General features: G+C 43.7%; 1 protein-coding gene across 1 annotated transcript in view; it reads left to right on the top strand.

Annotated features, from left to right (window-relative positions):
• Positions 1-16,053, top strand: part of LOC311111266 (coiled-coil domain-containing protein 102A-like) — a 71,921-nt gene that overhangs the window by 42,311 nt on the left and 13,557 nt on the right. The window contains exons 5-6 of the mRNA XM_084153980.1: positions 143-259; positions 1,086-1,295. Coding sequence (XP_084010106.1) covers positions 143-259; positions 1,086-1,295 — 327 coding nt within the window. The remainder of the gene's footprint in view (positions 1-142; positions 260-1,085; positions 1,296-16,053) is intronic.

Here is a 16,053-nt window from a genome sequence, read left to right on the forward strand (position 1 = left end):
AAGGAGCTTAACACCTGTAGTAGTTCCTGCTGTCTGGCTGTATCCATATCGCTCACTCTCTCTCTCTCTCTCTCTCTCTCTCTCTCTCTCTCTCTCTCTCTCTCTCTCTCTCTCTCTCTCTCTCGCTCTCTCTCTCTCTCAGCTGAACATGTTGAAGGAGGTACACCAGGATGAGTTGGGTCGTATGTCGGAGGACCTGGAGGATGAGCTGGGAGCACGCACCAGTATGGACAAGAAACTGGCCGAGCTACGTGCAGAGGTGAGGCTTAAACACACAGCCAGTGGGCTTTTAACCATCTATAATGGGTTGTAATGGACTGGACTTACATAGCTTTATAGATCTCAAATCCCTTTACACTTAATGGGAGTAATTCAGCCCATTCAACATCAATTAAACTCAAGTTTACTCTCGTCTCTGACTCCATGTTACCCACTAGTCGACATGGTGGCATTGGGAGCTGGCTGGGTGGGCAGTGTGTCATTGACGTACTAAGTTGTCATTTTTAGAGAGTATATTTCACGCCTGTGGCTCATGGTGGAGCGGAATGAGTCCTCTCCTTTGAAGTGTTCTTTAGAGAGCCCTCCTCCCATGTCCTGTCCCCCCTCAGAGGAGCATGTCACATTGTCCCAGCGGCCCCTGGGGGCCCGACGCCAGCCCGCTGTCAGCCCCACGTGCCTCACGCCTCTCCTCTCTTTTCTCTCCCTCTCCTCTGTTCTTCCTCATTGCCCCAGCAGCAACATCCTCTCTGCTCTGTGCTGCTCGGATATCAGCTGTGGGAATACACCCTGTGCATGTTGAATGGCTCTGCTGTGGTGGCTGGCAGTCCGGGCTGAAGGAAAGGAGAGTATGATAAAATGCTAATGGAGCATCTCTTCACTTGTAGAGCGTTTACAAAGGGCTTTACTGTCACGACCTGGACACTGGTGCTCTGACTGACTAACTGACTGCAGGGAGGCGTCTCTATATTCCTCTATGGTACAGCGATTGGTTGTTTCAACTTTCCCTCTGACCTCGTCCTCTCCCTCTGATTTTACATTGTTTTCCCTCCTCTCCACCATCACTCCCTCCTCCCACTCCTCCTCAGATGGAGCGCCTGCAGGTGGAGAACGCTGCTGAGTGGGGCCGGCGGGAGCGTCTGGAGACCGAGAAGCTGTCCCTAGAGAGGGACAACAAGAAGCTGCGTGCGCAGACGGAGGACCTTGAAGAACAGCTGGCCCGTAAACGGCGGCAGGCGGCCAGTGCCCTGGACACTGACCTCAAGACCATCCAGACTGAGCTGTTTGAGAGGAACAAGGTGAGAGCAGAGAGCAGGAAACCCGCTCCGTGCACCACTGACTCAAAGAATGTAAATTATGCAACGCTAACCTTGTACCTACAGTATGTTTGCCCTCTAGTTGTGAGCCTTTTCTTTGTTTTCTGAAATAAACGTTAGTCAAATACAGTGGGGGAAAAAAAGTATTTAGTCAGCCACCAGTTGTGCAAGTTATCCCACTTAAAAAGATGAGAGAGGCCTGTAATTTTCATCATAGGTACACGTCAACTATGACAGACAAATGGAGAATTTTTTTTCCAGAAAATCACATTGGAGGATTTTTAATGAATTTATTTGCAAATTATGGTGGAAAATAAGTATTTGGTCACCTACAAACAAGCAAGATTTCTGGCTCTCACAGACCTGTAACTTCTTCTTTAAGAGGCTCCTCTGTCCTCCACTCGTTACCTGTATTAATGGCACCTGTTTGAACTTGTTATCAGTATAAAAGACACCTGTCCACAACCTCAAACAATCAAACTCCAAACTCCACTATGGCCAAGACAAAAGAGCTGTCAAAGGACACCAGAAACAAAATTGTAGACCTGCACCAGGCTGGGAAGACTGAATCTGCAATAGGTAAGCAGATTGGTTTGAAGAAATCAACTGTGGGAGCAATTATTAGGAAATGGAAGACATACAAGACCACTGATAATCTCCCTCGATCTGGGGCTCCACGCAAGATCTCACCCCGTGGGGTCAAAATGATCACAAGAACGGTGAGCAAAAATCCCAGAACCACACGGGGGGACCTAGTGAATGACCAGCAGAGAGCTGGGACCAAAGTAACAAAGCCTACCATCAGTAACACACTACGCCGCCAGGGACTCAAATCCTGCAGTGCCAGACGTGTCCCCCTGCTTAAGCCAGTACATGTCCAGGCCCATCTGAAGTTTGCTAGAGTGCATTTGGATGATCCAGAAGAGGATTGGGAGAATCTCATATGGTCAGATGAAACCAAAATATAACTTTTTGGTAAAAACGCAACTCGTCGTGTTTGGAGGACAAAGAATGCTGAGTTGCATCCAAAGAACACCATACCTACTGTGAAGCATGTGGGTGGAAACATCATGCTTTGGGGCTGTTTTTCTGCAAAGGGACCAGGACGACTGATCCGTGTAAAGGAAAGAATGAATGGGGCCATGTATCGTGAGATTTTGAGTGAAAACCTCCTTCCATCAGCAAGGGCATTGAAGATGAAACGTGGCTGGGTCTTTCAGCATGACAATGATCCCAAACACACCGCCCGGGCAACGAAGGAGTGGCTTCGTAAGAAGCATTTCAAGGTCCTGGAGTGGCCTAGCCAGTCTCCAGATCTCAACCCCATAGAAAATCTTTGGAGGGAGTTGAAAGTCTGTGTTGCCCAGCGACAGCCCCAAAACATCACTGCTCTAGAGGAGATCTGCATGGAGGAATGGGCCAAAATACCAGCAACAGTGTGTGAAAACCTTGTGAAGACTTACAGAAAACGTTTGACCTGTGTCATTGCCAACAAAGGGTATATAACAAAGTATTGAGAAACTTTTGTTATTGACCAAATACTTATTTTCCACCATAATTTGTAAATAAATTCATTAAAAATCCTACAATGTGATTTTCTGGATTTGTTTTTCTCATTTTGTCTGTCATAGTTGACGTGTACCTATGATGAAAATTACAGGCCTCTCTCATCTTTTTAAGTGGGAGAACTTGCACAATTGGTGGCTGACTAAATACTTTTTTTCCCCACTGTACAACCACTTACTGTTTCCTTGTTGAGATTCAATTGGCACATGCACATTTGCGCTGAGTTGCAATCTTAGAGCAACAGCAATGAGCAAACAGTCGGTGGTTGTATTGTATTAACATTTATTTAATAAGTATGGATTTCAGCAAACAAAGAAAGGACAAACATAGGTACAAGGTAAGCGTTTCATAATTATTATTGACGTTGGGCAAATCGATGTAGTCGGAGCTGAAGAGTGGAGTTTAGTCAGCTGCATTTTATGTGGTGTAAAGTACTAAAGTAAAAATACTTTAAAGTACTACTTAAGTAGATTTTGGGGGTATCTGTACTTAACTATTTTTTTGGGGGACAACTTTTACTTTAACTCCACTACATTCCTAAAGAAAATAACAGGAAAATGGTCCAATTCACACACTTATCAAGAGAACATCCCTGGTCATCCCTACTGCCTCTGATCTGGTGGACTCACTAAACACAAATACTTTGTTTGTAAATTATGTCTGAGTGTGTGAGTGTGCCCCTGGCTATACATAAATAAAAAAAAACAAGAAAATGGTGCCATCTGGTTTCCTTAATATAAGGAATGTGAAATTATTTATACTTTTACTTTTGATACTTAAGTAGATTTTAGCAATTACATTTACTTTTGATACTTAAGTATATTTAAAACCAAAGACCTTTAGACTTTTACTCAAGTAGTATTTTACTGGGTGACTTTCACTTTTACTTGAGTCATTTTCTATTAAGGTATCTTTACTTTTACTAAAGTATGACACCACACTGTTGGTGTCTTACATGAATACCTGTGTAATACCTGTGCCCTTGGGATTCCTTTACTGCAGTATACACTTCTGGGGTCATGCATCTGGGGCTTTTCCACCTGAGGACAATGTAACTTGTGATGGGGATCTTTTTTTACATATCGTAATATTATACTGAACAAAAATATAAACGCAACATGCAACAATTTCAAAGATTTTACTGAGTTATATATAAGGAAATCAGCAATTTAAATAAATGCATGGGTCCCTGATCTATGGATTTCACATGACTGGGCAAGGGCGCAGCCATGGGTGGCCCTGGAAGGGCATAGATAGACCCACCCACTGGGGAGCCAGGCCCATCCCCTGGGGAGCCATGCCCAGCCAATCAGAATGAGTTTCTCCCCACAAAAGGGCCTCAGCACCCCCCTCCCCCCTCAGACGATCCCACAAGTGAAGAAGCCGGATGTGGAGGTCCTGGGCTGGCGTGGTTACACATGGTCTGCGGTTGTGAGGCCGGTTGGACGTACTGCCAAATTCTCTAAAACGACGTTGGAAGTGGCTTATGGTAGAGAAATTAACATTCAATTCTCTGGCAACAGCTCTGGTGGACATTCCTGCAGTCAGCATGCCAATTGCTTGCTCCATCAAAACTTGAGACATCTGTTGCATTGTGTTGTGTGACAAAACTGCACATTTTAGAGTGGCCTTTTATAGTCCCCAGCACAAGGTGCACCTGTGTAATGATCATGCTGTTTAATCAACTTCTTGATATGTCACACCTGTCAGGTGGATGGATTATCTTGGCAAAGGAGAAATGCTCACCAACAGGGATGTAAATACATTTGTGCACAACATTTGAGAGAAATAATATTTTTGTGCATATGGAATATTTCTGGGATTTTTATTTCAGCTCATCAAATCAAATCAAGCTTTATTTACTGTATACAGCACATTTCAGACATGGAATGCAACGCAATGTGATTCACAGAAAAAATACATGAAAATAAAAACAGAAATATTTACTACACAACAAACATAAGAGGATAAAAACTAAATTTTGGGACGATATTTTATTGATATTTGTCTCCAAGTATCAATTTGTAAATAAAAAATTGCTACTCTAGGTAGCGTTAGCTGGCACGTACTACCATACCCCGGTCAAAGGCATTTAAATATTTTGTCTTGCCCATTCACCCTCTGAATGGCACACATACACAATCCATGTCTCAAGGCTTAAAAATCCTTCTTTAACCTGTCTCCTCCCCTTCATCTACACTTATTAAAGTGGATTTAACAGGTGACATCAATAAGGGATCATAGCTTTCACCTGGTTAGTCTATGTCATGGAAAGAGCAGGTGTTCCTAATGTTTTGTACACTCAGAACATCAAATCTCCTTTGCACATAAGTATCATAAGGTCCCTGGCAATTCCCAGCCCTACCTGTAACTAGGACGTTTACATTTGAGTCATTTAGCAGACACTCTTATCCCAAATGAATTACAGGAGCAATGGCACATCAACAGATTTTTAATTAAGTCGGCTCAGGGGTTCGAACCAGAGACCTTTCGGTTGCTGGCGCAATGCGCTTAACCTCTAGGCTATAGGATTAACACACATCAGGCCTTCCACACTGAGGGGTACTTATTTGCAAATAGTCTCACATGAACTGGGAGAGGAGGAGTGGGAAGGAAAGTGAATGTGGAGCAGACAGACAGATGGAGGAACCTTGAAATCTTCAATTCAAATCTGTCCCCCATGCACAGTGCTACACTGCCACAGGACCCCATTATCCTGTGCTGTCCATAAATTCTGCCCATGTCATAGAGATTAAGGACCCTTATCCATCAAGAGCAGGTGGCCTGTTCCGACTGGGTAGTGTCCTTGTACACTGGATGACATGAATGCATTAGGCTGGCTAGGGCTCAGTGCACTGCATGGCATGCAGCCTCCCGCCAGTGCTAACACATTACATTACATACTGTACAGCTCTGAATAATCTTTAGTCATTAGGTCTCTGCCTGGTTGTTAGACACATAGGAAATATGCCTCTCATCAGACACGTACAAAGCATGTGTTCATCAGACATGGTCTCTAGCCGGCTGCTGTGGAATGAGAGCGTCACACTCTGTGGCAACTTATCACAGGTAACAAATCAGGTCACCACTGAGAGAGAGAGGAGCAGAGAGAATAGAGGAGAATTGAGGATATGTTGCTCTCCCTCCATCTGTCCCTCCATTCTTCCCTCTCTATCTATCTCTGTCTGAGTGTAATCTCTGGGTCCAGCTGTGTCCTGTTAGAGGAATCTATGGAGGAGTAAAAACACTTGGTGTAGGCTCCTTATGAGCACCGTCCATCTCTCTCTAGGATCCCTAGATTTATAGACTGGGCCTAAAGCACCGTGCATGCGCACCACAGCCGTCACTCATTCTCTCTCTCTCTCTCCCACACTCACCCAACACTCACTCACTCTCCTTTAATTACTTATTTACTCACTCTTCTACCCACTCACTCACTCACTCACTCACTCATTCACTCTCATCCACTCACTCATTCTCTCTCGCTCTCGCTCTCGCTCTCGCTCTCGCTCTCGCTCTCTCTCTCTCTCTCTCTCTCTCTCTCTCTCTCTCTCTCTCTCTCTCTCTCTCTCTCTCTCTCTCTCACCCACTCATTCACTCTCTCACCCACTCACTCATTCATTCACTCTCTCTCTATCTATCTCTCTCACTCACTCAGTCATTCACTCACTCACTCTCTCTCATCCAGTCCTTCTCTCACACACTCTCTGTCAGCCAGGGTGGGGTGGCGAGAGGGAGGAGGAGCAAAGAGATGGATGGATGAAGGATGGTAGAGAAAGAAAGAGGGCAACAGGGAGTAAGTGAGAGTGTGGAGAGTAGAGGACTTGAAAAGAAGAGGCCAAGCCCCAAGTATATCAACCCAGATAAAGAATAGGATGTGAGTGCGTGTGAGAGAGAGTGTTTGGCCAGGCTGGAGACATTGAAACTGTGTGGCTGATGGATGTCCTTCTCTGTGTGTTGTTGAAGCAGGGTATCGATCGAGACGGGGGGAGAGAAACACACAGACGATTAAGACACTGTGGCGACACCGACAAAGAACAAAGTGTGATTGATAACAAAATCATATCCATCCTCATCCCAGACTTTCTGAGCAACTCACGGCCAGCTAGGAGATTGATGTCCTCTGTCGCAGTGCAATTCAGATGGCCTGAGGAGAGAGAGGGGGAATGGGACTGTGTTTGTGTGTGTGCCTGTGTGTGTGTGTGTGTGTGTGCGTGTATTGGTTCCATTGGTCACATTGAAGGCAAGTTGAACTGCAGCCTATTGATTAAGAAAGTAATGTGCAGAAAGAGAGGTAAAGAGAGATTTGATACATGAATTTAATCAGCGGCTGAGCTGGAGCCACAGTGCCGGTCACATCCTGTAGATCAGACCAGTGGTTTATCAGTGTGCTGTCTGACACACTACCCCTGTGCTCCCTACAGGCTATCTCTACTCTTCCTCCTCTCAGAGGCCTCGTACAAGGCCAAGCCTCAGGGGGATCTCTCCCTATGTGAGATAGCACTGTCTGTCTGTCTGTCTGTGTGAATGCAGTTTGGTATAAATATCTGGGACTGTGTGTGTGACCCTATCAGCAGTAGGAACTCTTCAGTATCCTTTAAACTTGAATTGTCCTGGTTCTGTAGATTATCTTTGTTGAAGAAGTGGTTGTTGACTGTTTGTTGGTTGTTGTTGACTTTCATCCATGCTGTTTCTTTGAGGTGAATCCCTTCTTGATAGGGCTGGTCTGTGACGATGGGCCGTCCCTCTAGCCAACTGTGGCCCAGCCAAGAAGTACCAACCTTTTACTATCGCCAGCATCCCCACTGAGATCTGGCTTACCCCACCGTCTCACCATCTGTGCACGTGTGAGTGTGCGTGCGTGCTTGTGCGTGTGTGTCTTGTGCGCGTGCCTGCATGTGTGTGTGTCTGCGTTGCAGGCAGTTAATCACGAAGCTTCTGTAGATTATTAGACCTCCCCCAAATCACTCAGTCAAGACATATGCTGAAGGTGACAAGGAGAACTGCTCGGCTATATATTATAATATTATACACTGTGCTTCATCTTTTATGCTCTATGAATAAGATTAATCTCCCTATGTGCAGAGACAAGCCCCTGCCCTCACTGACACACACGCACATACACACACACACACACACACACACACACACAAACATACATACAGTATAAACTCACCTTGCATTCACATTACATACAAACCCTACAAGGACATACACTTACTCACACGTTTCTCTAATTTCTCTGCCAGCACTGCTTTCTTCCACATTATGAAGCCCTAGTAAAAGATGTGACACATGTTCAGATGCAAGTACAGAAATGATATTTAATAAAGAGCACAGCGGGATTCTACTTCAGCTTCATACACTGATCCAGACATCTGTGCGTAAACAAATCTTAGGTTAAAGATGAATGTAGAAGCACAGTTACAAGTACTGTGCAAAGCAGCAGTGTGGGAGACGGAACAGAGAGAGAGAGAGATAGAGAGAGAGAGAGCGAGAGAGAGCGAGAAGGAGATCACCAGGTCAACCAGAGGAGGCTGGTGGGAGGAGCTATAGGAGGATGGGCTCATTGTAATGGCTGGAATGGAATCAATGGAATGGTACCAAACACATGGCAACATTGTGTTTGACTCTGTTCCATTGAGCCAATTCCAGCCATTAGTGTGAACCCGTCCTCCAATAGATCCTCCAACCAGCCTCGTCTGAGGTCAACCCTGTACAAGCTGCAGAATTCAAACATCAGCTATTAGAAACATCAAAGACAGAGTAAGGAGCTCAAGGTAACTCACTCACTCTGTTCTCTATCTCCCCCTCTCTCTCACTCTCTCTCTCCCTCTCTCTCTCTCTCTCTCTCTCTCTCACTCACTCTCCCTCGCTCTCTCTCTCTCTCTCTCTCTCTCACTCACTCTCTCCCTCGCTCTCTCTCTCTCTCTCTCTCTCTCTCTCTCTCTCTCTCTCTCTATTTCTCTCTCTCTATCTCTCTCTCTCTCTCTCTCTCTCGTTTCCTCTCTCTACAACCTTTCTCTCCCCCCTCTACTCCCTCTGGATATGCCCACTGGAAAAACAAAGAGAGCTTTGTTTAATGAAAAGACTCCCAGTCTCTCACCAAGGACAGGAACCTTGGCCGTGAGGAGCCTCTCACCTCTCTAAGTGGGTTTGTGAAGGGGTTGGTGTCAGACCCAGGACAGTTAATAGGAATCCTTGTGGAACGGTGAATAGAACATCATGTTTGGTGATTTTTCTGAGGCGTACTGCGTTTCCTCTCTCTCTCCTTCTCTCTCTCTTTCTCTCTCTCTCAATTAAATTCAAAGGGCTTTATTGGCATGGGAAACATATGTTTACATTGCCAAAGCAAGTGAAATAGATAATAAACTAAAGTTAAATAAAGAATAAAAAATGAACATTTAATATTAGGAAAAGAGACATTTCAAAAGTCATATTATGGCTATATACAGTCTCTCTATATTCAATTTCAATTTAAGGGCTTTATTGGCATGGGAAACATATGTTTACATTGCCAAAGCAAGTGAAATAGATAATAAACAAAAGTGAAATAAACAATATAAAATGAACAGTAAACATTACACTCACAAAAGTTCCAAAAGAATAAAGACATGTCAGATGTCATATGATGTCAATATACAGTGTTGTAATGATGTGCAAAGAGTTAAAGTACAAAAGGGAAAATAAATAAACATAAATATGGGTTGTATTTACAATGGTGTTTGTTCTTCACTGGTTGCTATTTTCTTGTGGCAACAGGTCACAAATCTTCTTGCTGTGATGGCACACTGTGGTATTTCACCCAATAGATATGGGAGTTTATCAAAATTGCGTTTGTTTTCAAATTCTTTGTGGGTCTGTGTAATCTGAGGGAAATATGTGTCTCTAATATGGTCATACATTTGGCAGGAGGTTAGGAAGTACAGCTCAGTTTCCACCTCATTTTGTGGGCTGTGTATACATAGCCTGTCTTCTCTTGAGAGCCAGGTCAGCCTACGGCGGCCTTTCTCAATAGAAAGGCTATGCTGTACATAGTCAAAGCTTTCCTTAGGTTTGGGTCAGTCACATTGGTCAGGTATTCTGCCACTGTGTACTCTCTGTTTAGAGCCAAATAGCATTCTAGTTTGCTCTGTTTTGTTCTTGATTCTTTCCAATGTGTCAAGTAATTCTATTTTTGTTTTCTCATGATTTGGTTAGGTCTAATTGTGTTGCTGTCCTGGGGCTCTGTGGGGTCTGTTTGTGTTGGTGAACAGAGCCCCAGGGCCAGCTTGCCTAGGGGACTCTTCTCAAGGTTAATCTCTCTGTAGGTGATGGCTTTAATATGGTAGGGTTGGGAATAGCTTCCTTTTAGGTGGTTGTAGAATTAAACGTCTCTTTTCTAGATTTTGATCATTAGCGGGTATCGGCCTAATTCTGCTCTGTATGCAGTATTTGGTGTTTTACGTTGTACACAGAGGATATTTTTGCAAAATTCTGCATGTAAAGTCTCAATTTGGTGTTTGTTCCATTTTGTGAATTTTTGGTTGGTGAGCAGACCCCAGACCTCACAACCATAAAGGGCAATGGGTTCTATAACTGATTCAAATATTTTTTGCCAGATCCTAATTGGTATATTTAATTTTATGTTCCTTTTGATGGCATAGAAGGCCTTCTTGCCTTGTCTCTCAGGTCGTTCACAGCTTTGTGGAAGTTACCTGTAGCGCTGATGTTTAAGCCGAGGTATGTATAGTTGTTTGTGAGCTCTAGGGCAACAGTGTCTAGATGCAATTTGTATTTGTGGTCCTGGCAACTGGACCTTTTTTGGAACACCATTATTTTTGTCTTACTGAGATTTACTCTCAGGGCCTAGGTCTGACAGAATCTGTGCAGAAGAGCTAGGTGCTGCTGTAGGCCCTCCTTGGTTGGGGACAGAAGCACCAGATCGTCAGCAAACAGTAGACATTTGACTTCAGATTCTATTAGGGTGAGGCCGGGTGCTGCAGACTGTTCTAGTGCCCTCTCCAATTCATTGATATATATGTTGAAGAGGGTGGAGCTTAAGCTGCATCCCTGTCTCACCCCACAGCCCTGTGGAAAGAAATGTGTGTGTTTTTTGTCAATTTTAACCGCACACTTGTTTGTGTACATGGTTTTATAATGTCGTATGTTTTTCCCCCAACACCACTTTCCATCAATTTGTATAGTAGACCCTCATGCCAAATAGAGTCAAAAGCTTTTTTGAAATCAACAAAGCATGAGAAGACTTTGCCTTTGTTTTGGTTTGTTTCTTTGTCAATTAGGAGGGAATACGTGGTCTGTCGTAAGTTAATTTGGTATAAAGCCAATTTGATATTTGCTCAGTACATTGTTTTCACTGAGGAAATGTACGAGTCTGCTGTTAATGATAATGCAGAGGATTTTCCCAAGGTTGCTGTTGATGCATATCCCACGGTAGTTATTGGGGTCAAATTTGTCTCCACTTTTGTGGATTGGGGTAATCAGTCCTTGGTTCCAAATATTGGGGAAGATGCCAGAGCTAAGGATGATGTTAAAGAGGTTAAGTATTGCCAATTGGAATTTGTGGTCTGTATATTTTATTATGTAATTTAGGATACCATCAACACCACAGGCCTTTTTGGGTTGGAGGGTTTGTATTCTGTCCTGTAGTTAATTCAATGTAATTGTGACCGACCGGCTCAATTTGGTCTTATGTAGCAAAATTTGAAATTGTGTTTTTTACATTGGATAAAAGTAGAGACTCAGAGCTAGAAAATGGTATATCATACACTACAGTTGAGGAACAATGGCAAAGTAATTCTGCTTTGAACGTTGATAAACTTGTAACCTCACTTTTGAGAAAATGGCCCTTGAATGTGTTGGTACATACTGGAGAGCTCTTCTTTGTCTACACACTATTCAGCATCGTTCACACCCTCTTAAGATTTAGCCCCACCCATCTCTTTAAGGATTCACATGTGAGGCTATGTACTAAACAACCAAAGATTTCAAGACTAAAGACTGGTTTATACTACGGATGTGTTTAATCTGGAGTGCCAGAGTGTGCTCTGGGAGTTCGTAAACTCAGAGCGTTGTCAGATTGGCAGTTCGTAAATTCAGAGCATTTCGCTCTCGGAGCGTTCAGAGCGCACACTGGACGCTCAGGCCGAAAAGTAGGGTTGATCCGAGCGTTCTGACCCTAACAACAGCAGTCAAGCACCCAAGCTAACTGGCTAACGTTGGCTAGCTTGCTAGGTACTCCAGACACAAATGAGAGAACAGCTCACTCTGATCATTTTACTCGCCCTAGCAGAGCTGGTTAGGCTGTTTTTATGTTATCAAGAGCATTGGTGACTGCAACTGTGCTGCTGGCAACAATTTAATTATGTCTGTAGCATGGTCGAGTTCTGCTGGATGCGTTCCTCCACTGATCCTGGAGGAATGGATGTACCTGCTGACTCCATATGGGTGCGTGATTCTGTAATGCGTCAGTGTGTAGCGGTAGGACGGAGTCAGGCGCAGGACACAGAACTTAGTCAACAACGTACTTTACTTGTCAAAAGTAAATAAACATATCTTCCACGCAGGGAAGAAAATACCGACTCACATGTCAATGACAACAAAACAACGAACAATCACGCACAACACCAAGAGGGAACCAGGGTAAAATAGGGAAACAAATTATCGTAATTGGAACCAAGTGTGTGCAATATAGACAAAACAAGTAGAAAACAGCAACATAGATCGGTGGCAGCTAGTACTCCGGTGACGACGAACGGTGAAGCCCGCCCAAGCAAGGAGGAGGAGCAGCCTCGGCTGAATTCGTGACAAATTATGTATTTTTTGCCAACGTTTACTAACACCGGCCATATTCAATGGTTGTTGAGCGTTCATAAATTTGTCAGTTATTCTGCGCTCTGGCACACTCAGACGAGAGTGCTCTGAAATCAGAGTAGATAGCCATAGCGAATTTACCAGCTACGTCTAGCGACAGTTGTCGCAGTGACATCATAAACATTACAATGAAATAGTTACTTGCATAGTGGAGTCTTTTGTTTAGACATGTAGCTAGCTAGCTAAACAATGAACCATAATCCCAACTCATAACGTTACTACCCTGCATGAATCTGCAGGTATCTAACCAACCAGGTTCAATGTTAGCTAACTAATATTAGGCTATATCTAGCAATGCAAATGGCTCTGAGTTACGAAAAATATTACTACACAGATCATACACGTAACGTTAGCTCGCTAGCTAGCCAGCTTATGTTAGCTAGTTAGCTAACAGTACACTTTAAATGAAAACAACTTTCTGACTAAATTAGAAACTTGTAATATCTGAAAATGTAGCTAGCTAGACTCTCTTATCCGTATACATGGATGGACGCTTCTCCCTCTCTGTCAAGGATGCCATGGTTTCTCTTAGTTTGAAGATGTAATCCGGAGCCTTCTGTGTGTTCTCTTTTCGACTCTGTCTGCATATTTGCAATCAAATGCCTGAATTTTCTCCATCTCCTTAGCTATCATACTCTAATTCCACTGATTTTAAAACTCAGTCCTCCAGAAAGTGGAGAGCAACACTTATGCAGTTCTACTACGTGATATCATTAAAAAATAGCAGCGTTAGAAAGGATTACCTACACATACTGACCAGCTCATGTTATAGACAGAAGCATGCTACATGGCAGACCAATCCAAACTCATCTCTCGGCATGTCCAGCACACTCATTATCTCTGCCAATCATGGCTAGCGGGAAGGTTGCTGTCTTTTTCCATGGCTAAACCAACTAGGCTTGTGATTTAACAATTGTATTCGTATTTACAGATGGCATACAAGTTTGTTATTAAGGCACATGAAAGTTCACATGTTCCAGAAGGCATTTCTGCCCAAAAATTGCGCTCCTGTGAAGTAGTGATGCGCAACATACGCCTAGTTTCCTGTAACAAGTCACAATTGGAGAATCCAGTGGGTTCTGGTAGTCTTTAATAGTTTATTCTAAGATTTGTATTTGATCATGTATATGTTTTTGCTGTTTGTTCTTTGTAATAGAGCCAAAAAGATTGGAGAAGGGGTTTATCCATACATCTCCATTTTGGATAGATAACTCTTCGTGTTGTTGTTTGTTTAGTGTTTTCCAATTTTCCCAGAAGTGGTTAGCGTCTATGGATTCTTCAATTACATTGAGCTGATTTCTGACATGCTGTTCCTTCTTTTTCCGTAGTGTATTTCTGTATTGTTTTAGTGATTCACCATAGTGAAGGCGTAGGCTCAGGTTTTCTGGGTCTCTTATATTTTTGGATGGATAGGTTTCTCAAATTCTTTCTTAGGTTTTAGCATTTTTCATCAAACCATTTGTCATTGTTGTTAATTTTCTTAGGTTTTCTGCTTGACGTTTTTAGATTTGATAGGGAAGCTGAGAGTTCAAATATACTGTTTAGGTTTTCTACTGCCATGTTTACACCTTCACTATTACAGTGAAACGTTTTGTCCAGGAAGTTGTCTAAAAGGGATTGAATTTGTTGTTGCCTAATTGTTTTTTGGTAGGTTTCCACACTACTTTCCTTCCTATATATAAATCTATTACATTCCTTTGGCTTTGATGCCTCATGATTGAGTATTGCTCTGTTCAAGTAGACTGTGATTTTGCTGTGATCTGATAGGGGTGTCAGTGGGCTGACTGTGAACGCTTTGAGAGACTCTGGGTTGAGGTCACTGATAAAGTAGTCTACAGTACTACTGCCAAGAGATGAACTATAGGTGTACCTACCGTAGGAGTCCCCTCGAAGCCTACCATTGTCTATGTACATACCCAGCATGCGACAGAGCTGCAGGAGTACTGCAGCAGTCTCTCTCTCTCTCTCTCTCTCTCTCTCTCTCTCTCTCTCTCTCTCTCTCTCTCTCTCTATGTATCTCCCTCTCTCTGTCTCTCTCTCTCTCTCTCTCTTTATCTTTCTCAACACAAGTAAACCCAACCAAACCTCTCCACCCTCCCTCCCTCCATTCAATGTAGCTGCAGCCTATAGGGACAATACATCAACCCCCTCACCCCCTCCTGAAACAGCTGCCCCTGCTCTACCCTACAGATGTCACCCCCTAGCCCCCCCTCCCATCTCCAGGAATAAAACCTGACCGCTCACCAATCACACTGATTAATGAGCCCATACACACTGCTCATCTGCTCTGCCTGAATAATGGACTGACTCTCTCATATTGTTGGTGCTGGTTAACAGGTTACATTAGTTAGTTAGCTTCATTATCATCACAAGTCTGTTGCATGGGTTTGAAATGTGTGTGTTTCATTGAGGGTGATACGCTTAATATGTATGTGTTTGTGTTGCGGTGTTTGCGTTTGTGTGTGTGTGTACCGGTACCCACATTCTTTGTTTTGTTGTTGTTCTGTGCGTGCATGTGCGTGTGTATGTAAATGAGTTCTCCTGGCGTGTGGTTATAGCATCTGGGGTTAGTTAGTGTGAAATTATTTGTCTTGTTCCTCAGATTCAGGGCTCCTGTTTCAGTACTTTTCCATTTGGACCTGCTGTGCTTTCCGTGAGGGAGTCTTCTATTTCATATCCCCATCTCTCTCACCGCCTCACCCTCCCCTTCCTCTCTCTCCTCCTCCCTCTAATACTTAATTCATGCTTATTGTTAATCCATAGCATGCACAACCTTGCATGTTGCCAGGTGCATGGGGAGATTAACTCCAGTAGTTGCAGGTAGTGACCCCAAGGCCATGCACCTGCTCCCTCAGTTACTGCAGTTGGGCTCTGCTATCCTACACAGGGGCAACCCGGGTCGGGGCCAGGTCTACTTGGGAGTTGTGTGTGTGTTTATTATCGCCTTAGGAAGTCTCCTAGGCAGAGGGAGAGCTTTCGCTATATTATGACTAAGTGTTTGCTTTGAAAATATTACAGATATTTAGTGATGGATATTGCAGGCTGCGAACTGAATTGTAGACTGTGATAGGTATGGTCCAGGGCAAACTGGTTTAGGCTGTCTAGCCTTTAAGACTGTATTCATCCAGCCCAGTTGGATCCTTCTGTAGAATGACAGGTATAGACAGTACCCATGTCCAACGTTCAGTTGCCAAACATTGTCGACCGTTCCAAAATGTTGTGTCTTGCTGAACACACCCCAGGGAACTGTATGAGCAGGCAGGCTGTCTGGCGGAGGTGTAGACGGGAGGGTAGGTGTTCC

The sequence above is a fragment of the Coregonus lavaretus genome, assembly GCF_964263955.1.
Source record: "Coregonus lavaretus genome assembly, chromosome: 37".
Taxonomy (NCBI): domain Eukaryota; kingdom Metazoa; phylum Chordata; class Actinopteri; order Salmoniformes; family Salmonidae; genus Coregonus; species Coregonus lavaretus.